Source organism: Mya arenaria, chromosome 8 (assembly GCF_026914265.1).
Source record: "Mya arenaria isolate MELC-2E11 chromosome 8, ASM2691426v1".
Taxonomy (NCBI): Eukaryota; Metazoa; Mollusca; class Bivalvia; order Myida; family Myidae; genus Mya; species Mya arenaria.
The window spans coordinates 55403634-55429889 of NC_069129.1; the positions used below are offsets into that span (position 1 = coordinate 55403634).

Consider the following 26256-nt stretch of genomic DNA (forward strand, 5'->3'; position numbering starts at 1 on the left):
TTTACCGGCACGCATCGAAACCTACAAGCATTTCTTAAAATGGAAATATGCACACGCTTATAAGCGTGGTGGCGCTGTGGCTCTAGCAATGGCTACCACCAATGGTGTATGTAGTCGAAGTTTGATTTTAACATTTAACTTTGTTGTAACATAATTTGCAAGGCAGTCCCCGGCAAATGGATTAGTCTCCTGACTTCGAATCATGGGGATGTTATCGATCTTTGATTCAAAACACAACTGTTGTACGTGATGTACCGAATCAGGTCCCGTGGCCTGACGGAGCACTGTTAAATATTATTTTGGAATCAGGTTTGTCGAAGTGTTCGATAAAACTAATTACCTTATCAAACTTCGGTAATTAAACAAATGCGGTGCTCTTTAAGCGGCATAGACTGCCCTTAGGTATAAGTGAAAATCCCAACTTGCCCTAAAACTTTAACCGGACGCGGACACCGACGGCTGGGCGAGTAGTATAGCCCTCCTTATTCTTTGAATAATCAAGCTAAAAAGTATCCATAATGCTTTATTCACATAATGTCAACGTATTGGCTTAGTGTTAACAAGACTTGGCATTCATAAAGACCATCACATGACCAAGTATACAAAATGTTATGAGGAATATTCTTCATTGATGAAAATACATGCATTACCATGATCGAGGTTTAGTGTACATTGTAAAAAGGAAAACAACATGGTAACCAATGGGGTGTAGCGTCCACAAGCTCTTTCTGATACATTACACTCAAAACGGGAGACAGACGGAATCCCCCAGAAAGGTTTGCAAAGGTGGACAAAATCCCCAACCAATATTTGCAAAAGTGGACAAAATCCCCATCCAATATTTGTAAAGGTGTACAACATTCCCAATCAATATTAGCAAAAGTGGACAAATCTCTCCGCCAATATATGCAAAGGGAGACCCCCCCCCCCCAATAAATATCCATCAAGATTTGCAAAGGTGGACAAATCTCTCCACCAATATATGCACAGGTAGACCCCCCCCCCAATAAATATCCATCAAGATTCGCAAAGGTGGACAAATTCCTCCACCAATATATGCACAGGTAGATACCCCCCCCCCCCCCCAAATAATATCCATCAATATTTGCAAAGGTGGACAAATCTCTCCACCAATATATGCAAAGGTAGACAACCCCCATCCCCAATAAATATTCATCAATATTTGCAATAGTGGAGAAATCCCTCCATCAAGATTTGCAAAGGTGGACAAATTCCTCCACCAATATATGCAATGGTAGACCCCCCCCCCCCCCCCCCAAAAAAAAAATCCATCAATATTTGCAAAGGTGGACGAATCCCTCCACTAATATATGCAAAGGGAGACACACACCCCCCCCCCCCCATAAATATCCATCAATATTTGCAAAGGTGGACGAATCCCTCCACTAATATATGCAAAGGTAGACCCCCCCCCCCCCCCCCCCCCAATAATATCCATCAATATTTGCAAAGGTGGACAAATCCCTACATCAATATTTGCAAAGATGGACAAATTCCTCCATCAATATTTGCAAAGGTGGACAAATCCCTCCATCAATATTTGCAAAGGTGGACAAATTCCTCCATCAATATTTGCAAAGGTGGACAAATCCCTCCATCAATATTTGCAAAGGTGGACAATTTTTTCCAACAATGTTTGCAAAGGTGGACTTATCCCACCATCAATATTTGCAAAGGGGGATCACAGCCCACCTAAATGATATTCAACTTTTTGATAGAGAGTTTAAAGAGAGGGGGTGATTGTCTATCTTTATGTGGAAGGATTTTGTCCAGGTTTTCTTTTTGTTAGACTTTGGGATAAGCATCAAAAACAAATATAACTAGGTTTCATGTAGGTTTATTTTTATTGTCCTGAACAATAGGTATTAGTAAGCCTCATTCAATAAAAAAACTCAAAGATAAAGACACAGTACATCAAACTTCAACATTCTTGTACCCCTGATAAGCCAAATTATTAACATTCTTCAACAAGACCCCAAGCTGCTTCCCTGGCCCAACTTCGTATGTGCGCGGGAAGCCAGTTTCCTTCGGCCTCGTGTACAGGATGTGCAAGGTTTGTTCCCACTTCACAGGTGTTCTGTACTGCTTCAATAACATATTCACCTCCTTCTGCTGTAAATGTTCGTCTGCTTGAATTCTGTTCAAATTACAAAATAATGGTAATTTAAAAAAAAATGTGGTGAAATAATTTTTAGTCAATATTCCTTAGATATTGTAGATAGATCTTTATCTAAGGACGAAACCGGAAAAGCTATTTTCATTGGACAGTTTGATTAATTGGTCAACACAGTAAATGGGATTGCTGTAGATTTCTAACTATGTAATGCTGTACCATGATTCTAAAGAAGACCCTCATCAGTGTTACATGTTATCTAATCCAATGAAGTAGTTAAGTGTTTAAACTTAATACTGAAAAATAGTTCATATATCAATATATATAGTCAGCATCAATAAAGGTCACTAATCAATATATATATATATAGTCAGCATCATTAAAGTACACTTATCAATATATATATAGTCAGCATCGTTTATCAATTTGTATGATATTTCATGCATTTTCAAAGCAGGAAACAGCTTCTTACATTTTGCCGTCATAATTGCGGTGCACAGGAAATTTGGGCTTGTTTAACTGAAGATTCCAGAACATCTTCTTAAATCTTTTCCCTTCTCGGGATCCTTCAATACCCTGTCGCATCATGTCAGTGTGAAATGCCCCAGACACAGGCAGCCGCTTCATGCGTACGATATCAAACTCCTTGCCATACTGCTCCAGAAAAGTAAGGGCCTACAATACAAACAATCGAGACATACTACTATAACAATCTATAATAATAAATCACTTGACAAATTATATTCAACAGTACTGCTAAAAACCTTCAGACATAATGCAGGCAATAGTTGCAAAAAGAAATACACCATACATACCTTTAAATACAGTTAGGCCAGAGTTTTTTTATCTTTAGATTTACGGGAGATTTTTCAAAAAGTTGGGTAAGGAGGAGGAAATAAAAATAAAAATAAAATGCATAAAATGTCCCGAAGGAGAAATAAATGAAAATAAAATAGATTTTTCTCCGATTTTTTTTATTTTTTAAACCTTCTTATATCATGAAGACCAAACACACCTTACTTGTGTCAGCTATTTCATAGGCTGAACAAAGGGTGAAAGATCACCATAAAGTTTCAAAAGCATAATTAAAAGGTCCTTTATTATTGACCTCAACACTGTCAGTTCAAACGCTTATTGAAATTAGTTGTATATATTTGTTCGAATGCATCTATGCATATGTGGTGCATATATTATCAACCCATAGATTTTATGAAACATGTCAGTGTAATAAAGAAGTTAAAATGGCCATTTGTAACCTTTTGCCCACAATATAAGCATATCCTTTCCATTGTGAAGTATTCAAACATTGAACAAAGTTTCAGACACGGTATTAAAGGAGGTCAAATGTGTTTTTCTCTCTTTAACGAAATAGCACCGTGACAATTTACCGTGATGTGGTTTTTATATAGAAAATATTACCAAATAAAGTCCAAGCCCTGATGGAAATTCCTCTTCACTTCAAAGTTTGACAGGGCTTACCGATGCACAGACATTCAAAATCTACATTTATGTACTTCACCAAAGAAAATTCGGGAGCATTAAGATAAATTTGACAAGTGTTATATGTTTCAAAAAACCGGGTCTAAGAACTGATTTTAGAATCAGTCCTGAACAATATCCTTCCTATTCCAGCTATGCCCGTTGGCAATGAGCAATGTCTTATCGGAAACACACACTATGTTATTATTACATCATTTTCAGTATTCTTTAACGATTTAAATTCTAGATCATTATTAAACTAATTAACAACTACGAACGTATCACGATACCTTGTGTTTTTCTCTTCAAATATGTGATCGTGAAGCAGTGTGTTCAATGCTCCTTAGGGTCAAATTTAGAAAAAAATATCCATTTTGACTATGATGAACACGATATCATTTTGCAGTTAATGTTTGTCAGAAGCTACACATTTTTGCGCTGTAATCCAATTCATTCTTGTTAATATACGACGTGCGCCAATGACTTTAAATGGACAATACAACCCACGAATTTCTGTCTCCTTATTTTGCCCGGAAGTTGCGCAATCATTCCACGAATCGCGAACAACATACTGAATCTACAAAAAAACCCACAATAAACGCGCTTTAAGTTCTCCCCGGTTTGATTTAAATAAAGAAACATTAACATCGGAACGTCTTTGTAGTAAAACCTTTCAATATAGCTGCAGAAATTGCGAGAAATAAGGGGTATGACATTAACTACTTTCACTTTTGACAGGACGTTGTTATGGTAACGGGTACCTGTTCTATTTCCCCAGCGTATTTCCGACTGGTTAACGTGGTTTGTGCAGTAAAAAGACCGATAATGAATGACAATTAATACACCAGTTGGTTCTGAGATATGGGTTATAGAACACTAATTTTATTTTATTTTTAACATTGGAACAACGTTCGTCGGAAAAAATAAAAATAAAACTACGAAAATGAATTTTATTTTTATTTGGGTTTTGCAATATTTAGGTACGGCGCTCCCGTAAATCTAAAGATATAAAAACTCTGGCCTTAGTCAGTTACAAATATATTTTTGTCTAAATTATTTTATTGAGAACTTTCAAAACAAGCTGCATGACTTTGAAACCACATTTTTACCATGATGCTTTATACTATTTTAAGTATATAGTACTATTTTCCCTCAAGTTCATTTACAATAAATATTGAAACCTTTTATTATAAGTTTGTTTTATGCAAAGTGTGTGTTTCAAGCCATCTTAAATTGATGAGCATAAATTATAATATATATAATGATTAATAGTTAGAAAAGAAGCCTAACTTGAACATATATTGAGACAACAATGCTTGGAATATAAAAGTGTTTTAATTGTAGGAGGCAAATTGTATATGAAATGTAAGATGACTGACAATGTGACCACATGAAAAGTAAGAGACCGGCAGAGTAAGAAGTTATCAGAAAGGCCCTCAGGCCCCCTTCCCTAAGTGGCGAAAAAACACTGATTGTGAGGCTATTGCAATTTCTACTCACAGCATCGTCTCCTGCCACAACTTTCACATTGAGGCAGAGAAAGTTGGCTATACTACAGGTGGGATCCTCAATGCCCAACTTAGTCCTACAATACTCCTTGGCAGCCACCATTGCCGTCTTCAGCTTTGTCTTGTGGTTACATATCACAGTTAACATCCCACCCGCTGCCTTGTCAGAGGCAACCTGCATGGCCTCAGCTCTAAATTTTACGAGTTGTATTGCTGAAAATGTATTATTGTTTATGTTTCATATTAACTGAAAGACATACCAAACATAATAAGAATTCTTTAATACCTACACTTAAGACTTTTAATTGTTCAGAATTTCTGCTATTTTGAATGTTCATATAGTACAGTGATTTCACATCTAATCATTTAGTAACTTTTTTTTCCTTTATTGGAAATTAAAAAAATAAGTGTGAAGATTGAAATATACATGTATACATGGTGACGTTCAAGAAAAGATAGATTTATTTGATTATCACTTTATTGATTGCTTTAATTTTAACTATGTGTAACTTAAATGGGCACAATATAAGCTAATGTTTTTTTTTCATCTTTTTAATACATTATTATGTTTAATTCATTTGGCTTTATCGATGAAAAAGCATATGATTTGTAGATGAAAAGAATGTTAGCCTTTATAAATGCCTTTTTTCAATGAAAAGCTGCCTGGTCACAAATCCCCAGTTAAAAAGGTGCCAAAATTGCGCTAACAAGTTTTAATCTGTACACAATTGTTTGCATTTTGCATCAACCTTTTACTTTTAAACTTAAAATTAATCATTTTTCTTAAATGAAATGGGAATTAAAATACAAACCATCATCAAAGGAAATCATTTCACTGGCTGCAAGTGCTGTTATCTCTCCTACACTGAATCCTGCTGAACCAACTACATGTTCCAAGGCCTGAAGATCATAAAAAATGCCAATGCATGTAGATTGTATCCTGCTACATGTACAAATGTAGCAGTATAGACAAGATAATTTCAAATTATTAAAAGGAAAGAAAGAAGCTAATATTGAATGTTTTCCAAAATAACTATTCCACCGAAACTTCACAAGTTTGTCTTCTATGAGGATGTTGACACTAGTTACAGCTACAAATGTAAAGATGACCTTTTACTTAATTTTGTAATAAGCTTATTTGTATCAAAGTGATGTTTAATTTGGCAACAATGTACCTTTGGATTTTCTTCTCTTAGTTTTTCGATAGCTGCCAATGATGTCACTACAACAGCTGGCTGGCAGAACAAAGTTTTGTCTAATGTCTCTTTGGGTCCATTGATACACACATTGAGTAAATCATAACCAAGAATAGAACTAGCCCTGTGATATATTTCTTCAACTCCTGGGTATTTCAAAAGTTTCTTGCCCATTCCAACAAACTGACTACCTTGACCTGGGAAAAACAATATAGAAGTATCCTCAGGATCAATAGATGTTGGTCGGTAAGCATGCTTCTCCTGTCTGCGGCGTTCTTGTCTATATTTATCAAATTCTGAAGGAAACTGGTAATCTGATGGTTCTGTGGTTGTTGAGGAGAAATCTTCCGGAAAGCTTTGTGTGTTAAGAAAGTCTGGAGATGATGCAGATGTTTTCTCACCTCTGTAAATTTCAACATCATCCAAACTTAATCCCTTTTGTTCAATTCGTTTCTTTATTCTGTTTGGAATAAAAAGGTCAGCTTTATTTAATGACTTCTTACTTTCATTATCACTTGGTCCTTTTCCATTGTCACTGTTTGAGGAACACAGTCTTTTGAAAAGGTTTAGCTTGAAAAACTGTCTGTGAAAATGAACAGCTCGATATGTGAACATAGTAGGTCTTATGGCCGTTTTTAATGACATGATGACAGACTTAATGTAAGTATTCTCTAAATAACAAAAATAACCACAATTTCATCAAAGTCTTTGGAAGGCTTGCCATAGGATTGCATTAATAAGCGCTTCAAGACCCTGATGAATGTTTGCTTGATTAAAAAAAATAATGAATTTATTTAGTTCTTAAATATACTGGAGCATCATTGGCTTACTATTTATATCAATTATTTAAAAAAAAATCCTATTCACGAAAAACAACTGACACTTTTAACTAATGCGAAAATAAATAATCGATTTATTTAAACAAATTTAATCGAATGCGGATAAGGTCGTCAACAAAAATGGCGAATCTAGTCCGCAGAGCCGGCGAAGTTTCTCACAAAATAAAAGCTGTTGCAAAAGATAAGGTAATGACAACAATTAAAAAATGTAAACAGTGATCGGCCGTTTCAAAACTTTTCTTCAATTTTTTTGTTGCCATAACGGAAAATTCGTTAACCGTTCGGATCAAAGGATTTCAAATTTCATATGCATATAACATCTCTGTTATTCTGGTCAGCCCAGCCCATTTTCCATTCAAATTGGTCCTAGGTTCACTAAGGCTTGCTTTAGGATTTTGATATTTGGTTTGGGAAGCAATGTGTTTATGCACCAGTCAATTGTAACCATGGCCCTGAGTTCCGGGGTATAAAGGGGATAGCGGGGGAAATGGGACTTTTTAAGTTTCAGGATGCCCACAGTGTCTAGTGAATGGTTGGTTTTTTTCTGGCACCGGAAATGGTGGGAAATATATGGGCCTTACCTAGGATGTCCCCAGGATACGGGGGCATTTGGGAGGGATTTTACCATTAAGTTGTCTCCGCTGGGCGAGGATTTTACCTGGGATTGGCTATACCAAATGTCAAAGTCGCCGCGATTTACCGGACCTGAGGCTCTGTAGAGCTCGAAAGCCAAAGTTCTATTAAATTGTATGTGACAAACTTCGTAATTCCCAATCATGAAGTGAGAAAATGCATAGTACAGCCTCCATTTTCTACTGAAAAAGTATTATAAGTTACTACTGGGACCAAAAACAAATGAATCTGTACTCCAAAGTCGCTTTCAAGGACGAATGTTATACTTGCTTTTATTTTGTCAAGCCTCGGATTGTAATCACTTAAGTCACTTAAAACAAAAACACAAATATGTACACTAGTGAATTTCTTGAGTGCAAAGGGGGTGGTCACCTTGCAAGCCCCGTCACCACTCCTTGAAAAAAAATAACATCCATGTCTACATTTTTATGTAATTATTCAAGAGAAAGAAGGAGAAAACCACAACATTAATTGTTTGGCCTATGGTGCATTCCTTAAGTAATTTGCTCAGAAGCGCATACATGCCATATCCCACGGCGCAGGGAAAAATTTGCTTGAATTCTGACCCATCCCCTGGTCCCCTGCTAGGTGATCCATATCCCATGGAATATAAAAAAAAATAATATAATATTATGAGTGTGAAATGCCATGAAGGACCATGATGATTAAGTCCAAATTATTGTAATTAGAATGTGTTTCTGTATTTATTCTTATATTATAAATGTAAATATTGCGCAAAATTTCGCAGCATAAAAATCCCCTGGTGTAATATCAAAATCCCCTGGAATTCATCCCAAAATCCTGTGGGAAGCCTCTCAGAAATATGGCATGTATGGTAGCGCTTTGTAGTTGACAGAAACATTAAATTCTGGATTGATACGATTTATGTTTATTTGTTAATTTTTGCATGATTAATAATTTTTTAAAGGGATATAACTGGTTTTGAAAAAAAAGGTGTCTAAGCCTTATTCATTGTCTGTTATCATCTCTGAGCTGTAATTTTGATATGCAACCTAATATTGTAAAAAAGCATTTCATATTTCTTCATGGTGACTACTACTGGACTAACTGATTTCACAAAGTAGGAAACAAGGTCAATCTGGGTACTCTTGGACTACTGATTATTTCGCACTCTGCATGCAAATGATAACTTTACAACTAGCGATAAGCAAATGTTTTCTCAAATTTATCTTATTATGTCAAAGTTTCTGTGTTTATAAAACAAAATGAAAGTATAAATGTCAGGTCATTTGTATTTTAAGGTTATTCCAACGTCAAAGACCATATATGCCAAGGTAAAACCAAAGGTTGTGAGCACATCTAAATATGTTGCGAAAGAGCTTGGACCACCTCTGCGACGTACATCAAAATACCTGCTAAGTGCCGCCAGACCTCACGTACAGAGGTATGAAAATCTGTAAGTGGTTGACTCATGTTGTGAGTGATTTTGTCATTTGTATCATTTCTAACACTGCACAATCTCATATCAATTCATGACTGCTCTATATTGGGAAATCTAATTTAGATACACAGCATTATGTGCAATTTGCCCCACTGCATAAATATTCTCGCCTTGATGTTTAACTGTGGCGCTTGAAAGTTAACTGTAAAATGTTAAATTGTAAAGAGATGTCTACATACCAGTTCCCGAGTACAGATAGTTATGTCAGTGAAACTTTTTGTTATTTATTTAAACTAATTATATATGTTAAAAATGAATATGTAAAAAAGGATTTCATGAACCAGGCGATTTTTCTGGGTATCCCATTGGTCAGATATTATAATTTTGACAAGTTAATCAACGAATTCAGATTGAATTACTTTAACAACAGTTGTCTTAAATAAAGTACAAAAACTTGTTTGAATTGCCTAGAAAAAGCTGTGTACATTAAGCAGTGTTAAAACTTAGTCCACTGGTTGCAGGGCTGCATTTTATATCAGGTCATGCATGTTCAGATGAAAACCATTTCAATTTTCTACAAGAAACTAAACACCAATCCTTTTGCAGGACTACATCAGCAGTCTCCACAAAACTTCAGCCCCATGTGGATGCAGCCCGTGCCAGCTTGCAGCGTACCCTTGCCTCCGTTGCTCCAGGCCTCGCCGCATCACAGAACAAGGATGCCCTGCCGGAGGGGCAGCCTCAGGGTGAGAGTGACTATAGGTAAGATATGGCATGCGTGTATGTTGGTAATGGAATGTGTATTGAAACTTGCTTTTTTGTGATGGTAAAAAAAAAAGTAGGTTTTATTTTGGATATGAAAAAAATTAAAAAGGAGAACACTATCCAAAATATTTGCATTAAATGGTCAGCAAAATGTGTCTCACATGTCCTAATACATGTTTGAACCATTGACAAGCGTCTGCCATTAGAAGGTATCAAGTGTTATTCGTAGCCAAACGAAGCAGCTGGTTGCGTAAATCAGATGGTTATCATGTCACTTTTGTTGGGCAATTATTTTTTGGAGGGGATGAATGACAAGCCAGGTTTCCATATAACAGTAAGAATTTTTCTATACAGAGCGGTTTTGGGCCAAAAATATAAATAATTTGAACAGATTTCAGACCAATTTTTAACCATTTTCTGTTAGTGAAATCAGTCTGGCTTGGTCAAAATTGGTCCAGACCAGCAAATAGTTGATTTTTTGAAGCCCTGGGTAAGATATTACATATGTTTATAAATTATAATGTACATGTACAGCATAGGTCAGCATGTCTATTGGGTGTTGACTGTTGTCCTTCATACGATGTCATCAGAATTTTTATTCTAATCACTCTAGTTGACATATTCTGCTTATTTTTCATGAAACTTGGTCAGAATGGTCTTTGATGTGTAGTCCAATGATAACGTTTCTATAATCATATTGCAGAGAGCGGTTTATTCCATTGACCCGTAAGTCAGTGATTTTCCAACTGATGCAGAAAGATAAATTCCTGACTGCGGAAGAGAAGAAAAGTTATGAGAATTTCGCCCTGGCATTAGACTCTGCTATTAGGAACAAATACCATGGAGTTCTGCAAGATTTGAAGGTAAACCGTTTGGTCATTAACATTTGTATGTGAAATTTTAAAGTTGGATTCACTATTGCAGAAATAATTATGCTGCCTATAGTTTGTTCAATGGTTCTGTCTAATTAGTATAACAGTTTGGCTGAGTGTACAATTATCATGCATTATATTTCTTTTAAAGTTTTCTGAATAAAAAAGTTTCATTCTAGCCTTGGTGTATCAGATTTGTCATTGACATGGAACAAGATAACTTGAGGGCAATAATCTGTTAAAAGATATTGATATGAAAGTTTGTGGATGTTTACTTTGATAAATTGACAAATGTGTAGCAAGAATCATATCACTGTTTAAAGTTATTTAGTTATGTAATGTTCACTTGTGCAAAAGTAGAGATTTTTGGGGGCATATAACAAGCGATATTTAGAATTTTGTTTGTGATGTATATAGAAAAGTAAAAACATATTGAAAGCTCCTTGATTTAAACTTTAAACTAAGAACAGTGTCATAGAAATTAGACTCTATCAAACATTTCTACACTCCAGGCATTGTTTGACCCATTGAACCCGGACACCGACACTGTTGAAACAAGAAGCTGGAATCCCCGGGAGCGCTCGGAGAATGAGTTCTGGCTGCTAGAACGACTTGATGATGTCATGGAGCGTGCAAACTTCCACGAGATTCCGACTGCTGTCATGGAACAGGCACTAAGGGAACATGATGTCAGCCATGCTGTAAAGGTGGGTGTAGGATGGTCCAAAATGTTCTACTCTGTGTAATTTTGTTACATCTTCCTTCCTTGCTTCAATTTCATATGGTAATTTGTCAATTCTCTTAATGTAAAATCTGTGTCTGTAAAATAGTTGATTTCATCACGTCATTAAAATACTCAAAATCTAACCACCTTTAATCAGTTTAGGCGAGGGAGATGACAAAAGGATTATTGATCTCTTGGTTTGAATTTTAAAACAGATTATTTTTTATTTAATGTACATTCATTTAAATCTTAGATTATATTTCATGATTGGATAATCATGAAGAGAGAACTTTTTTATGCCCCCTAAGGTGGGCATATTAAAATCGCACCGTCCTTCCATCCGCTCGTCCGTCCGTCTGTCCATCTGTTCAGCTCAATAACTCATGTCTGTAACTTTCCCTTGTATGGACCGATTTTAAAATAACTTGTTCTACATACCAATACAACGTGTCGCGTGCATGACCCGTGTCCCTACCTCTAAGGTCAAGGTCACACTTAGTGTTTATTCACAATGAAGTGCTGCATATAAGGACATAGAGCATAGGTTGTCGTGTCCAGGCTGTAACTTTCCCTTGTATAGACAGATTTTAAGATAATTTGCCACATGTGTTCCACATACCAATACAACGTGTCGAGTGCATGACCCGTGTCCCTACCTTAAAGGTTACAGTAACACTAAGTGTTTATTCACAATGGAGTGCTGCTTATAAAGACATAGAGTATAGGTTGTCGTGTCTGGGCTGTAACTTTTTCTTGTATGATCAGATTTTAAAATAACTTGCCACATGTGTTCGACATACAAAGACGACGTGTCACATGCAAGACCCATGTCCCTGCCTCTAAGGTTAAAGATACACTTAGTGTTTATTCACAATGGAATGATGAATATAAGGTCATAAGAGTGTAGGTTGTCAAATATTGGTGTTATTTTTAGCTCGACTTTTCGAAGAATAAGGAGAGCTATACTACTCACCCTGGCGTTGGCGTCGGCGGTGGCGTCGGCGTTGGCGTCACACCTTGGTTAAGGTTTTGCATGTATGCACCTTTAAGTCATTATCTCAGTAAATACATCAGTTATTGCATTGAAACTTTAAATATGTATTCCCAACTATCTTACATACTAAATTAATGAAGATAACAATTATTTGAATATAATGCAAATAATAGGCCTTTATTATTCGACTTAGAAATTCTGGTTAAGGTTTTGCGTGTAAGCACACATAGGTTAATATCTCAGCAACTACTTGAGGTATTGCATTGATACTTGATACAATGTTACTCAACCATCCAACCTACTAAATTAACCAAGTTAGATAACTCTAGTTTGCATTTAATGCAAAATAATTGCCCTTTATTATTCGACTTAGAAATTCTGGTTAAGGTTTTGCATGTAGCCACATTTAAGTCAATATCTCAGCAAATATATCATGTATTGCATTGAAACATTAGATATGTTTTCCCAGATAACACTTTTTTTAAATTAATGCAAATTATGGGCCTTTATTATTTGACTTAGAAATTCTGGTTAAGGTTTTACATGTAAGCACACATAGGTTAATATCTCAGCAATTACTTGATGGATTGCATTGAGACTTTATACAATGGTACTCAACTATCTACTTAAATAACCAAGTAAGATAACTCCAGTTTGCATTAAATTAAAATAATGGCCCCTTTTTTATTCGACATAGAATTTCTGGTTAAGGTTTTGCATGTAACCACTATAAAGTCAATACCTCAGCGAATACATCATGTATTGCATTGAAACTTTACACACAGGCTCCCATCTATTTAACCTTCTTATTTAATCAAGTAAGATAACTCTATCTTTTATAATATATAATTTTTGCCCCTTTATTATGCGACTTAGAAATTCTGGTTAAGGTCTTGCATGTTAGCACACATAGGATAATATCTCAGCAACTATTTGATGTATTGCATTGAGACTTTATACAATGGTATTCAACCACCCAACTTACTTGAATAACCAAGTTAGATAACTGTGTTTTGCAAATAATGGCCCTTTATTATTAGACTTAGAAACTCTGTGCACATATTTTGCATGAAACTACATTTATGTTTATATCTCAGCACACCATGTATTGCATTGAAATCTAATCTGACAGTGATCCATGCATGTTTCGCCAAAACTTTTCAATCCTTACATTGAAAAGCGGCGGAATAGTTGAGCGCGCTGTCTCTGTGACAGCTCTTGTTTATGTTCAGAGGCAATTTAAAATACCTTGCCACCTTGTTCATAGGTCAATGTCACATTTAGGGGATTCGTCACATACTGTGACAGCTCTTGTTAGCTCTACTGGCCAAAGGCCAGAAGAGCTTATGCGATGGTAATGTGTACGTAGTATGTGCGTCCATGCGTCTGTAAACAATTTCTTGTTAACGTGATACAGTCTTCAGTTTTGATTGTATCTCGATGAAACTTGTACAGTATTTAGATATCAAGTACAGCTTGGTTCCTTTTGAAAACCAGCCATATCTGCCTATGCATGCCTAGATTATGGGCCTTGAAAGTTTTAAATTAATGAAATGCTATTTTTAGTTAACTTATTTTTAGGCATTCAGGTCTGCATGAGCGAATTCTATTTTTAGCTAAGTTTACATGTACATGTAAATTCAAGTCAAGGACAAAGGGAGAGAATTTGCTTTTTGTACTGCAGCTGATTTTGTGAATTACTCTGCCCTGTTCTTGTTGAAAGCCCAATTTTTTTTAAGCTCTAAGTGTCTGTAGTTTGCACATTCATCTTAACAAAATTGGTTGTGAATGTTTGTTCAAGTAATGCACCTGGGGTCATTACTGGCCGCACCCAGGGTTCACAGGTTTGGTAAAATTAAATTGGGATAGGTTTGAAAATCTTTTTGTGTGTTTTTGCATCCATCTCAGCACAATTGCTTGTGAATGTTTGTTCAAATTGATTAATGTTGTCCTCCGATGCCCTTGACTTTGACCTTTTGACCAAATTTTTTAAATTTTTAAAACTACAGAAATTTTTACCATGAGTACAGTTTTGAAAGTATTTTTTTTTGTCAGATGATTTTAACTAGGCACATATTAAAATAGTTCATGCAATTAATCTGCTTACAATACTTTCTGGGCTCAGATGTTGAACGTGCTACATTTTCAGGTAACCCAAACACAAAATGTGAACTTTATGTCTGTTGCCTTTTACCCATACGTACATGCTCTGAATTAAAAATGACCACAAGTGCCATGCCAGTAGAGCATAGGCCCTTTTGGGCCTCTTGTTTTTAATATCATTCATAAAAATTTCTTGCTAATGTTCGTTGAAAAACTCTTACTTTGAAATAAAAAAGATGTTAATGAGGTGAGAATATACTAGAATGTACTGGTATGCTTAAATTAAATAACCACTATCCAATAAAGCTACAACACCTTTTTTCAGGTTACTATTGACACCTCCAAGTATGACGTGCTGAAGTTCTGGGCCCTGGGCAAGGAACAGATTCCAGATAGACTTCCATGGTACAAATCCTGGTTTACCAAGCCCCAGGACCTTCCCAAGCCTAAACTTTACTACAAGCGACTTGTGGTCGCCCTGCGCTTTAAACGAGATCAAAAACTCACTCTCAAGTGCTTTAAAGAAATTCCTGTTAATAGATTAGAAATGGTGTTACCGGATGGGAAAATAGACTACAGTAAGAAAGCACAAGGACTTGTTGCAACATCTGTGGCATTAGCTGGTACAGGAGTTATTGCTAAAATAGTGACCACCCTAGCTGATATCCAAGTAGACTGGCCTGTGATATTCACTGGAGTTACAGGACTTATGGGTGCATACGGTGTATACGAATATCAGAGTCAGAGAAATAATTACCTAGCTGATCTTTCAAGACTTTTGTACTTTAAGACAATAGCAAATAACCGAGGGTTGTTGTCATTATTGGTTGATCGGGCAGAAGACGAGACATTAAAGGAGGCCCTTCTAGTCTATTCCTTCCTCCTAGCGAAGAGGTCAGCCATAACGTATGACCAGAGAAGCATTGAAATGTCACCTGAGGAACTGGGTATGTGGATTTTCTGTTTTCTTTGCTTGTATAGTAATATAATTTGTGTCTCTTGAGTTAAGGGATGATTGTTAATTTTTTTCAGGGTTGGGTTAAGTTGTCTGTCTTATAGGGGCTGTCTCACGTATGATAAAATAGCGGAAAAAAAAGAAAATTGTCGAAAACTGACATAAACTTGGCATCGATCTGTACAATGCATTGAAACTTACTAACTGAAGTACCACATAGTTTACAATTTATTTAAGTTTAGCAGTTATTTCGTATTTTTCCATTAAAAAAGATTACTGGGTATGTCTATCAGGTAGAATTCATTCCTTATGCGTGATTGGCTAGTCAGTGTTATCACGTGATATTACCGAGGTAGGTGTATAGCTTAACTATGTCACCCGCTTAGTATAAGCCTTTGTAGCTCCATAAGTAAGACGCTGGACTTCAATTTTGGCGACGCGGGTTCGAACCCGGTCTCCGACACAATTTTTTTTTTACATTTTGGTAACTTTTTTTACAATTATGATATCAAAGCGTAACACATTCTATTAGATAATTGTCCTGAGATTTGTTACAGAAATTTTTTTTTTTTATGCCAATCTGTGACACAGTCCCTTTAACAATCACATGTATTTGTATTGACCATAATTATTTTCTGCTTTTTGGGAAATGAAAATTTCCAATATCAATTTGCGTATGACAGTTATCTTTTCTCATTATGCAATGTTTTTAATCCAAAATAAAACCTAAAAGCAGTCATATTATTAATAAAGTAAATTTGGGTAAATACTGTATATATCTGTCATTCTAATAGACTGTTTTTGCAGAACTTCTTAAGTTCAGGATTGAGAGCTTTTAATTAAGACTATAGGTACAGTTGTAAAGATTGTTTTGTATGGGACAGGAGAAAGATAATTTTTAAATGAATATAAATGACTTTAGAAACAATTTGAAAAGGGTTCTAAGCCTCTTTACCCTACTTTTGGCATGAATCTTATACTCACAGACGCTCGACTTATTCACAAGACTGACATTTTTTTTAAAGTAAGGTACATGTTCCCCTCATTAAGAGGTTTTGTGGTATTATGTAGTGTTATGATTTCCTTACAATCGTAGCCTTACGAATACTTAAAATACTTTACAGGTGGAATGACCCCGATCCAGCTGGAGGGTCGTATAGAGAAGTGGATTCGGGAGACTTCACATGTTGATGTTGAGGTGGATTGCCGCGAGGCAATGGAACTCCTCAAAGGCTTTGGCATCCTCACTGACATTGACAACCGCTTGTACGTGCTTCCCCTGCATGCGGCCTTGCGAAACCTCCCCCAGCAGCTGCCCTCTGTGATCGCACGGGCGTCGTCTGCATCAGGTGATATTGCGGAGGGGTATGATCGGGACACTTTCGCGGAGACAGAGGATCAGTATACAAGAGAGGACAAGTTGCAAAGACGTATCGGCTGGTTCTGAGTGTTTAGATAATACAATTGGCTGATTGTGCAGAACTTAGTTAACAACATGATTAACAAGATTGTTGCTTACTTTTAAATGTGAAATAGTCGATGATGTGTTAATATATTTCAATAAAACAACTCCAGCTGAAACAGTTATCTGAAATCTTGGTAGAAATACTGCAGATCACATGCGTATCCACTAAAAGGCGATGGCAGTAAAGGTTTGACAGCATTAAAACATTGTTAACATAAACAAAGCTCTGAAGAATTGTCCCAATGTATGTTTTGCTGATGGAAGCCAATTATTTATTTTCTCTGTGTGCGGAAAATGATAGGAATCATTGCTCATCATTTCTCTTACCATGGGTTGTACTCATACTATGAAACGGGGTGAGAAATATGAAAGTTAGTGCGATATTATTTAACCTGGTAACTCCAATGGCCTCAGAAATTAATTTATAATTTTTTGTCCATAAAGAAGTTTTATCACTAAGGAAGAATTGAAATGATGAACCTTAGTAAAATAAAATAATGGAACAGAGATATTTTAACATCTTTTGAGCAATAAATTACTTGGTTCAGTTAAAGATTGATCATGAACATGAAAGGGCTTAATATTAGTTTTCTATTCATCAGTTAGGAAAAAGACAAAGTAAGATCTGTCATTAATTTCATTTTTCTTATATATATATATATCACTCTATTCACATGTATATGTGTTGAGTGTTAATGAAACTTGGAGCTTGAGTAATCATGTTGTGATTTTTTATAATGATCATGACTTTTGTTATATCTTGTGTTATGTACTACATAGACATATGTTTTTTCTATTCCTCCCAATAGAAAATTCTCTTACAGTAATTTTGTACATGTGTCTTTAAAATTATTATATACATGAAATGATGAATGCAAATGCGCTGAATTATTTTTACACTTTAAACTATGCATCTCTTTCTGTTGATTTTAAATTTAATTCAAGAGTGTTAATTGTGTCGTAAGAAAGGTGTGTTGTCATTTTACTGATGTTTTGATCTTATTAATTTGAAAAAATTCCCCTGTCGTTATTCTTGCATTTTGCATTGTCCTTGTACTGTCTTTTAAGACATACTTAAATAATGAAGGTTGTTAACAAGCAAGGAGGTTCCTTGATTACTCCACAACAGCTTGACACAGATGTTTGACATGATAAATTTAATATGACCTTGTATAAGTAATTACTGCTTGTTGCCTTCTTAAACTTGCAAAACAGGAAACAATAAAAAGGCAATAACAATTACTTTGAGCTGTTGACACAAATACAGATCTAGGTCACCGAGCGATACTGTGTCTTGTTTCGATATTGTGTCTTATTTCGTTTGCTTAACTGTACCTTGAGTTGAAAGTCATCATATGTACAATTATGTGACTTTGAGAGGCCTGGTGACCCCAGTTTATGAAGGTGTCATTTGATAGCATTTAGTTTTACCATAGTTATTTACAATTATTGTGAAACAGGTTATTACAACACTATATTAACAACTCTCGTTGGCCCAATGATGTGGAGAGTGAGGTCTTGTGTTGTGGGTGGGGGAAACTGGAGTACCCGAAGGACACCCATTTGTCCAGGTGTTGGTGACTGTAAACCAAACTTGCATGTACCCAGCAAGTGTACTTACCTCTGCGCTTACCAGTGCACCTACCAGAGAACCTAGTATTAATTGAAAGAATTTGATTTGTAGAGAAAGAGTATGTGGAAATTATACTGAAAAAAATTTATATGACAAGCAACCATTTCTTTCAAATTGCAAAATATGTCATTTCAGGTCTGACAAAACAGGAATTAATTATAGAAACTAATAACCCACAAGCATTGCTCTTCTATTAATACCAATGTTATCTATGGGTCATCAGGCATACAAATTAAACCTTATAGCCAATGGCTTGTTGAAATGATATGCTTAATTGTATATCAGATACAATAATGTCAACAATAGTTCATTACATTGTATTTTTCTACGAAGCTAGGTTTTTGGTATGCTAGGGATTTTATGTCTTTAGAACATTTTCATAGGCACCTTTCTGAGCATGTCCTGTTTTGTTTTGTTTGAAATAGTACACATGATCATATCTGGGAGTAGAATTGAATTGTTATTGGTCCCTAGATTATATGCAATGTATTCTATACATGTTGTTACTAAGAATAAGACCATTTGGTTGTGTGTGTCTTCTATATACTTGAGTTCAAACGTTTTGTTGAGTTTTGTGAACATTAATTTACCAGAAGAAATATTCATTTGGAATTGATTCTAGTCAGGGCTTTTTCTTTGAGGGTTGGGAGGAGACCTGGCCCTTTTCATTTGTGGAAATTTTCCAATGTAAATGCTTCAAATTGAAAAAAATTAAAGTGACACTCTTATTCATAACCAATACATACACATATATAACAAACATAAATTTTAAGTGATAAACCTTTAACTTCTTCCTAAATTATGCATTAATGGAAAATATAAATTACTGATAACAAGATTGTAACTGTGTATTTAATAGATGAATATGCGAAAATATTAAATAATTGGTGAGTGCTAAAAGATTTACTGCAATCTACTCATAATGTAGAAATGCCATGTGTTATGCAAATTTAACTTGATATCCTTCATAAAAACCAAGGATTTCGACATTTATTCATCTTTTTCAGTATTTTAAAACAATTGTATTATTGTGGTAAATCTTATTTGGGAGTTAGAGTGAATCTTTAATGCTTTATGCTTCAAGCCCATGTATATACAAAAATGGGGAAATTCCATACAATTACAAACATATAAAACTGCAGATCCAGTACAAACAATGATTCCAGTATTATTTTTTTAGATTTTTGGGGAAACTTATGTCTAAAAAATAAATATATTTTTTTCATTTGATAAAAGCTGAATGCTGACCTCTTGAAAGTGAGAAAGCCCTGCTACCCTATGAACATGAAAATCAGTTTTATAATATATCTTCAAATACAAGCTGTATTCAAATATATGTCATTCCCAAATAAGAATGTGTAATTATTGTATGTAAAATTACATTAAAAGGTATGAAGTATATATCAAGTTCATAATGTATTACTACTATTAAGCATTTAATTCCCATCAACATTGTCATAATGAACTGCTAGAGGTCTTAGTTGATGAGCATCAGGCCTTTATACTTTCAGAACATTAAGGCATGATTGATAGGCATTATTTTTGTATAAGAATGGTATTGATTTGCTTTGGATAAAATATGTTGTTAAATATTGTTATGATATGACTATTGATGCTTTAGAGTTATAAATAAATGAAAGATATTGAGTCAATAGAATGTATATATATCCCAAACGAGCGGACCAAACCCCCACTTCAACAACCCATTTCAACTTTACTTAGTCTTCATCAGGTGCAAGCAACTCATTATAATAAACAAGTCTAATGTATACATGTACATGTAGAAGATGAACAAGATTTCTACATGCTACAATAAACATGTTTAACAGTACATACCAATTCGAAAGCACATATTGTTACGAGGGGCGTAGCTAGCCCTCCATTGATGTGAATTCATAATTGTGCTAGAGGGGTTCGGGGGCATGCTCCCCTTGGAAAATTTGAAAACCATGGTGCATTCTGGGCGTTCTAAGGAGCTTTATTTAGTACCAGAAAATGAACAGTTTTTGATCATGAAGTCAAGTATGCATATACTGCAACTTTTGCTGATTTTTGGGTATTTAGTCAAAATCATGTTGATTCAGCCGCGTACTCCTGTATAGGCAGCTACGCGCCTGGTTACATAACAATTTCCAACAGCGGCCAACAGCCTTCAAACTAGACAGTCCTGCACGCACGCACGCGCGCATGCACACAAACATACAAAAATAATCGAATTATTGGATGACATATGCACAATAAAGACTAAACTATACTATAGTTGAATGATTTTATGTAGAAATGTTGGAAAACATGATAGCGAAATCGGTGTACTTTATAGAAATGATAGTTATTGTCCATGCTTCAGTGATACAGCTAAACATAACATAATATTTATTTAGCATTAAATGACATATCATCTATAGCCAAAATGCAAAACATATGAAACAAATCATCGTAAATAACTTGACTGTCTGTACGGTAAATACACTTCAGATGAAACTGATCTCCATATCAATTACATTCACAAGAGCCATCCAAACTGTTATCAGAACAATGAATTACAAAGTATTGGTAATCAGACACCAGTTTGTCTGTCTTGCTTATCTAAACGTCAGTTTACAATTCGAGGGGTGAAAGCGAAAAGGTTCTATCTTCTTCTTTATTTAATGTCACTTAGAACCTTTTCGCATTCACCCCTCGAATTATACTTGATAAATATTCATTTCGCGTTTATCGACTGATCAAAAACATATGCGACCCAAGGTACATTTAGCCCCTCCGATTTTAATATTTGTTTCTCAGATATATATAGGGGGCTATATAGGAGTTTCATGGTTGCGTTCGGCGAGTCGCGTCCCGTCACTTCGCATATTGCACCTACACACCTGAAACTTCAAAGTATGTGCACCTGTCATTTATTTCACTTTTTTCCATTTCTAAAGAGTGATGGCCCTTGAGAGTGATCTGTAAAAGCTTGTGTCGTATGAAGCACTTAAAGTGTTTCACCTACACTTATGGAACTTCGTAGGAGTGTTGGTCAGCATAGACTGTCGTAGACCTGCCATTTCTATCTTATTTTACTCGATCTGACAAAAGTTACAGCCCTTAAATCAATAAACATATGTCTGATACAATGAATTTACGCAAAAGTAGTTACTTCCAAAACACGACATTGAACCATTCCTGGGTCCAGTTGGCTTTTCTTGGGGTATTCATCCCGACTGCCACCGCATGTGATAGCTCTAGAAATGTATGTATTATTTTACTACAGAGAAGGGACAACCATGAACTTAATCAACGTAACAGAAAAATGTCTTCAGATCTGCCTGTGTACTTTTGGTGAGTAATGCACTTTTATGATCACCTTATAATCACTTATGATACGGGTCCCGGGCACGGAAATTAAATTAGTTTTTTGGCTTAATCATTCAGCAAAAAATAACTTCGTATAAAAGTGCCTTGATTCTTACATGAATTTTAATAAATCAAACTCTGTTTTTACACTCAAAATATGAAAATCATCCAAAAAGTGGTAAATGTAATATATATAAATATGATATTAAAAAAAGGAGACATGAAATACAATAATATTTTTCAAAAAGGTTAAGCTCTCTCACTAAGTTGCTTTGTGTATACGTCCTCGGATCCACATACTTTTATACCTTTACATCATATCTTACACATTCACAACAATGCATTGTCATTTATTATAATTGGATGATTCAATCGAGTACCCTTGTTAGTAGATTGGCATTTGTAACATTATTATATCAAAACTCATTAAAAACAAACATAAATTTGCATCTAAAAACATATTTATTATCACAAAAGACACATGTAATTTCCTCCCAATGTCCATAACAGACGTAATTAAGCTAAAAAATGCAGTTGTGAGATCAAACTGATCTAGCGTAAGCTGTTCGTTTAATTTTATTATATATACGAGTACACTGTGTTTGAGTTTTCCCTGCATCCATACGAGTTCGACTGTTTTTTCGTTCTAACCTATCTCAGGTCAATATACAAATATTATGATCTCCCTTGTTGAAATATTGCGCGATTTACTTGTCCGTCCGTTCGTCCCTCGCGTGTGTCGGTCCATACAAGCAGTTGTTGTGTAACCTTTTAAGAAAATTGTCGTTATACATGTTTAAATTCTTTGTTTTCCTTCTATTCCGGTAACGCATACAAAAACTTATATTTTGCTGTTTTTCTGTGTGTGTTATTATTACCATTATTTTATGTTCTAAATGAATGCATTCTAATTGATCTACCTCTAATTTATGCACACTTATTTATACACCACCTATACAAAATGTCGTTGGGCTAAACCCACAAACTGATGTTATTCATGTTCGATCAATGGCCGTCACACACATCAGTTTCTGACAGCTATAATGCAATATCGCGCTTTTGAAATCGCATTTCAAAAGGCTGAGGTCTAAAGGTAATACCCATTTCGCCTCTCGTCTCCGGAAGACGACCGTCAGATTTTGGAACCAGTTTAAATGTCATCACTAGGGCTGAGATCACATCAAACACTTCCATTTTCGCCACTATGTCACCGAGACACGACCGAGGCCCTGTTAGAAATGGAATAAACTCCTTTGGCACTAATACTTCTGATCTGTCATGATTTAAAAACCTTTCCGGGTCAAAACGTTCTGGCTCGTTCCAGATATCTGGATCTTTCAATACTGATTCTAAGTTGAATATCACAGTTGAGTCTTTTGGGAAAACGTAGCCATTGAACGCTGTTTCCGTTATAACGCTATGCGGAAGCGCAAGCGCGGTCGTTTCACCAATTCTTAGTCCTTCCAATATCACAGCCTCCGTGTACGGCAAGCTCTTACGTTCGCTGTACGAAGGTTTGTGGCCGTATCCAAGAACATTGACAATCTCTTTGTACATGTTTTCCTGGACAGAAGGATTTCGTACTAGATGGACAATAGTCCACATTATGGCAGTTGCGGTTGTGTCACCTCCGGCGGCGATGAAGTCGGTTAATGTGTCTTCTCTTTGATCTTCCGTGAAAGTATTCTCGCCTTTTACGGACGTTTGTTTATGAATGTGCTCATTAAATGCGTCTGCGAGATTGGTATGTTCGCGATCGGCCTGGTATGGGCCTACAAACTGTCTTGTGTAATCGTGTGTCTTCTTCACAAGTTCTAGTCTTCTTTTGGACTCTAGCAGATCCCACGGAAGTTTTACCAGAAATGGAAAACAGTTTGCAAGTAACTGCATTTTGGCGACGTGTTTTGCGATCGCTTGAATATCAAGAGCAAATTCCTTTAAGTCCTTGACATCGGTTGAAAACCTGCGTCCATGCGTGATCTGAAACATTACATTCAACGCACAAGTGTGGACACATTCGGCAGGATCGAGGTCACCGTCGCCAGCGAGTTCTATCTCGTTGAGTAGAACATCAACTTCATTGCCTATGATAAATTCCATATTTTGTGCCCCGTTTTTGATAAATAGGGCGTGTAAGTTCTTCTGCACAAAGGATTTCTGTTCTTTCCATAGATTCCCGTTGCTATATATGATACCCGTTCTATTCATCCCGATCTTCTGCAAGACGGACGGAGGTCTATGCAGGAACTGCCCGCCTCTCTTAACCGCCGCATTGTAGATGGCCTCATAGCCGTTCAAAAATATTACAATTTCATTCCCTATGTACAGACTATAAATATCACCATACCTTTCACGAAATCCCCTTAAAGTCTGGATCATTTTCGTCGGAGAAAGACTCAACAAATTCCCAACGATCGGAAACAAACGAGGTCCCGGCGGCAATCCCGGTCGTCGGCGGATATTAAGAATAACTAAAACCGACGTCAGTGCAAGCAGGATAGTCGTTAAGTTTAATTCATAAATAATGTACTTCCAAACAAACAGAATTAGATCTGAAATATTATCCATTGTCCTATATTAAACCTCTCACTCTTAGCCGCACAGCTTGAACAGCAATAACAATCATTTATATTTATCAAAAAATGCACAACCTTTAAACAGGTCTTGACTTTGTCTTCCATGTCGTGAAGTAATTTAAATATAATATTACGAAGATTTTATGAATGGATTGTAGTTATTTTTACTGCATGTATACCTTCCCTCACGGTCTAGTTATTCGATTACCTAAATGTACTATTATGAATGAGTTACCCATGTTCAGCCTTGCACTTCTTACCTAAATGCCCTGGGACTACTTACACCAGTGTTGTTTGTATTAATGAGGGCAGCTGTAACATATTTGCCTTAATGATGTGTATGAATGATTGCTATGTTGGTTTTAACCACATGTCACAAAGTAAGAAGGCCAGTTGCGCAATGTAATATTGTTGTGGCCCATTTGGGCTCCAGAAAAGGGCAGAGATTCATGATGATACATTTCTTTTTAAATCGTTCAAGGTCGGGCCCCAATATCAAGAAAATACTTAAGTAATATCTTAATCTCAACTGATTTTACAACTTGAAATCGCAAGCTATTAAAATTCATATATGCTTTGACATCTAATAAGAGCACGTTCTATCATAGCATATACTGATTTAAACCTTTGGTGAAGATTCCAAAGGAAAAAAAAAAATAGCCGAAACAGTATTTGTCTGCATAATTCATTTTTTATTAACAATTGTTCAAGTATATTTTTTTGCGGTGTATTTATTATTTCTTTGAAAGATTGACAATTTTTTAAACCAACACGTTTCATTAAAAAGTATAAAAACATGCAATATTTTGAATCATACTTTGCTTTTATGTGTAAAATGAGTTGCGTCCGATATTGAGATTAAAGGAATATGAGCAACTTGCCTTGAATAATTCACTTCCAACGGATTACTGAGAAATGAATTAATGAATGGCCGGAAACTACTTTAAGCTTTAAGAGCAAAACTCAAATTCGTGCATCGTTATCCGTGGGCAGACATCTCAACAAACGTCGTACGTGATCATGCAGTGCGTTCAATAAGGCGAGCGTTTACAAAACGCTCGCAAACGTTTTGTTTTGTATCTCTGTTGCAACGCAGCGCATACACGTTAAGCGGGAAACCAAACAGCAAACGTTCGCCTATCTTTACTGAACGCGTTGATGATGTCATTAAAAAACGTCATAAATATCTTGTAGATTCGTCATGACGTCGTTCCCTTAGCTACGACTATTACTGCGTGACGTTTTCCTCAGCAACATTAAAAACATAGATAACAATCTTGGAAATTTAAAATAATTTGTTGAAAATGTAGTTTTTATAAGTGTGTAAATATGGCTGAACATCAGGGCAATGGACGTTCAACGTTACGACGTCTTAACGACGTAAACGAGCTCTTGGAACAGGAAAATACAGCATTACATAAGCACATTCAGCTGCTGGCAGACAACTCGGGTGTACAGACAGCAAACGTGTTTGGAGCAGTTCTAACCTTGATCGATGACAAGTTGCAGCGTTATGCAATCGGTAAGTATAGATGTATAATTCAGCGAAATATCACCGTACTTTCCACGAGATCCCCTTAAATATTTATTATTAGTATTATAAGTATTATGGTATCGTGTTTCAAATATACTGGAATATTAA

General features: G+C 35.7%; 3 protein-coding genes across 4 annotated transcripts; 1 reads left to right on the forward strand and 2 right to left on the reverse strand.

The window, feature by feature from the left end:
* Window positions 1–1842: 1842 nt before the first annotated feature.
* On the reverse strand, window positions 1843–7042 carry LOC128243166 (probable malonyl-CoA-acyl carrier protein transacylase, mitochondrial). The gene is made up of 5 exons (XM_052960751.1): window positions 6297–7042; window positions 5934–6021; window positions 5114–5334; window positions 2607–2809; window positions 1843–2158 (listed from the first exon to the last, which is right to left on the reverse strand). The coding sequence occupies exons 1-5, from the start codon at window positions 6960–6962 to the stop codon at window positions 1936–1938; spliced, it is 1401 nt and encodes a 466-aa protein (XP_052816711.1). The 5' UTR covers window positions 6963–7042; the 3' UTR covers window positions 1843–1935.
* A 220-nt stretch (window positions 7043–7262) lies between these two features.
* LOC128243167 (transmembrane protein 143-like) lies at window positions 7263–20349 on the forward strand. 2 transcript variants are annotated; one of them, XM_052960754.1, is made up of 7 exons: window positions 7263–7342; window positions 9052–9206; window positions 9798–9953; window positions 10660–10819; window positions 11341–11535; window positions 14975–15596; window positions 16729–20349. In XM_052960754.1, the coding sequence occupies exons 1-7, from the start codon at window positions 7277–7279 to the stop codon at window positions 17049–17051; spliced, it is 1677 nt and encodes a 558-aa protein (XP_052816714.1). In that variant the 5' UTR covers window positions 7263–7276; the 3' UTR covers window positions 17052–20349. The 2 variants fall into 2 exon arrangements, with proteins under 2 accessions (XP_052816714.1, XP_052816715.1); XM_052960755.1 differs by having other exon boundaries at window positions 9052–9194.
* Window positions 20350–22079: 1730 nt separating this feature from the next.
* On the reverse strand, window positions 22080–24701 carry LOC128243887 (cytochrome P450 2U1-like). The gene has a single exon (XM_052961873.1). It carries the CDS (start codon window positions 24604–24606, stop codon window positions 23077–23079), a length of 1530 nt encoding a protein of 509 aa, XP_052817833.1. The 5' UTR covers window positions 24607–24701; the 3' UTR covers window positions 22080–23076.
* Between the last annotated feature and the right edge of the window lie 1555 nt (window positions 24702–26256).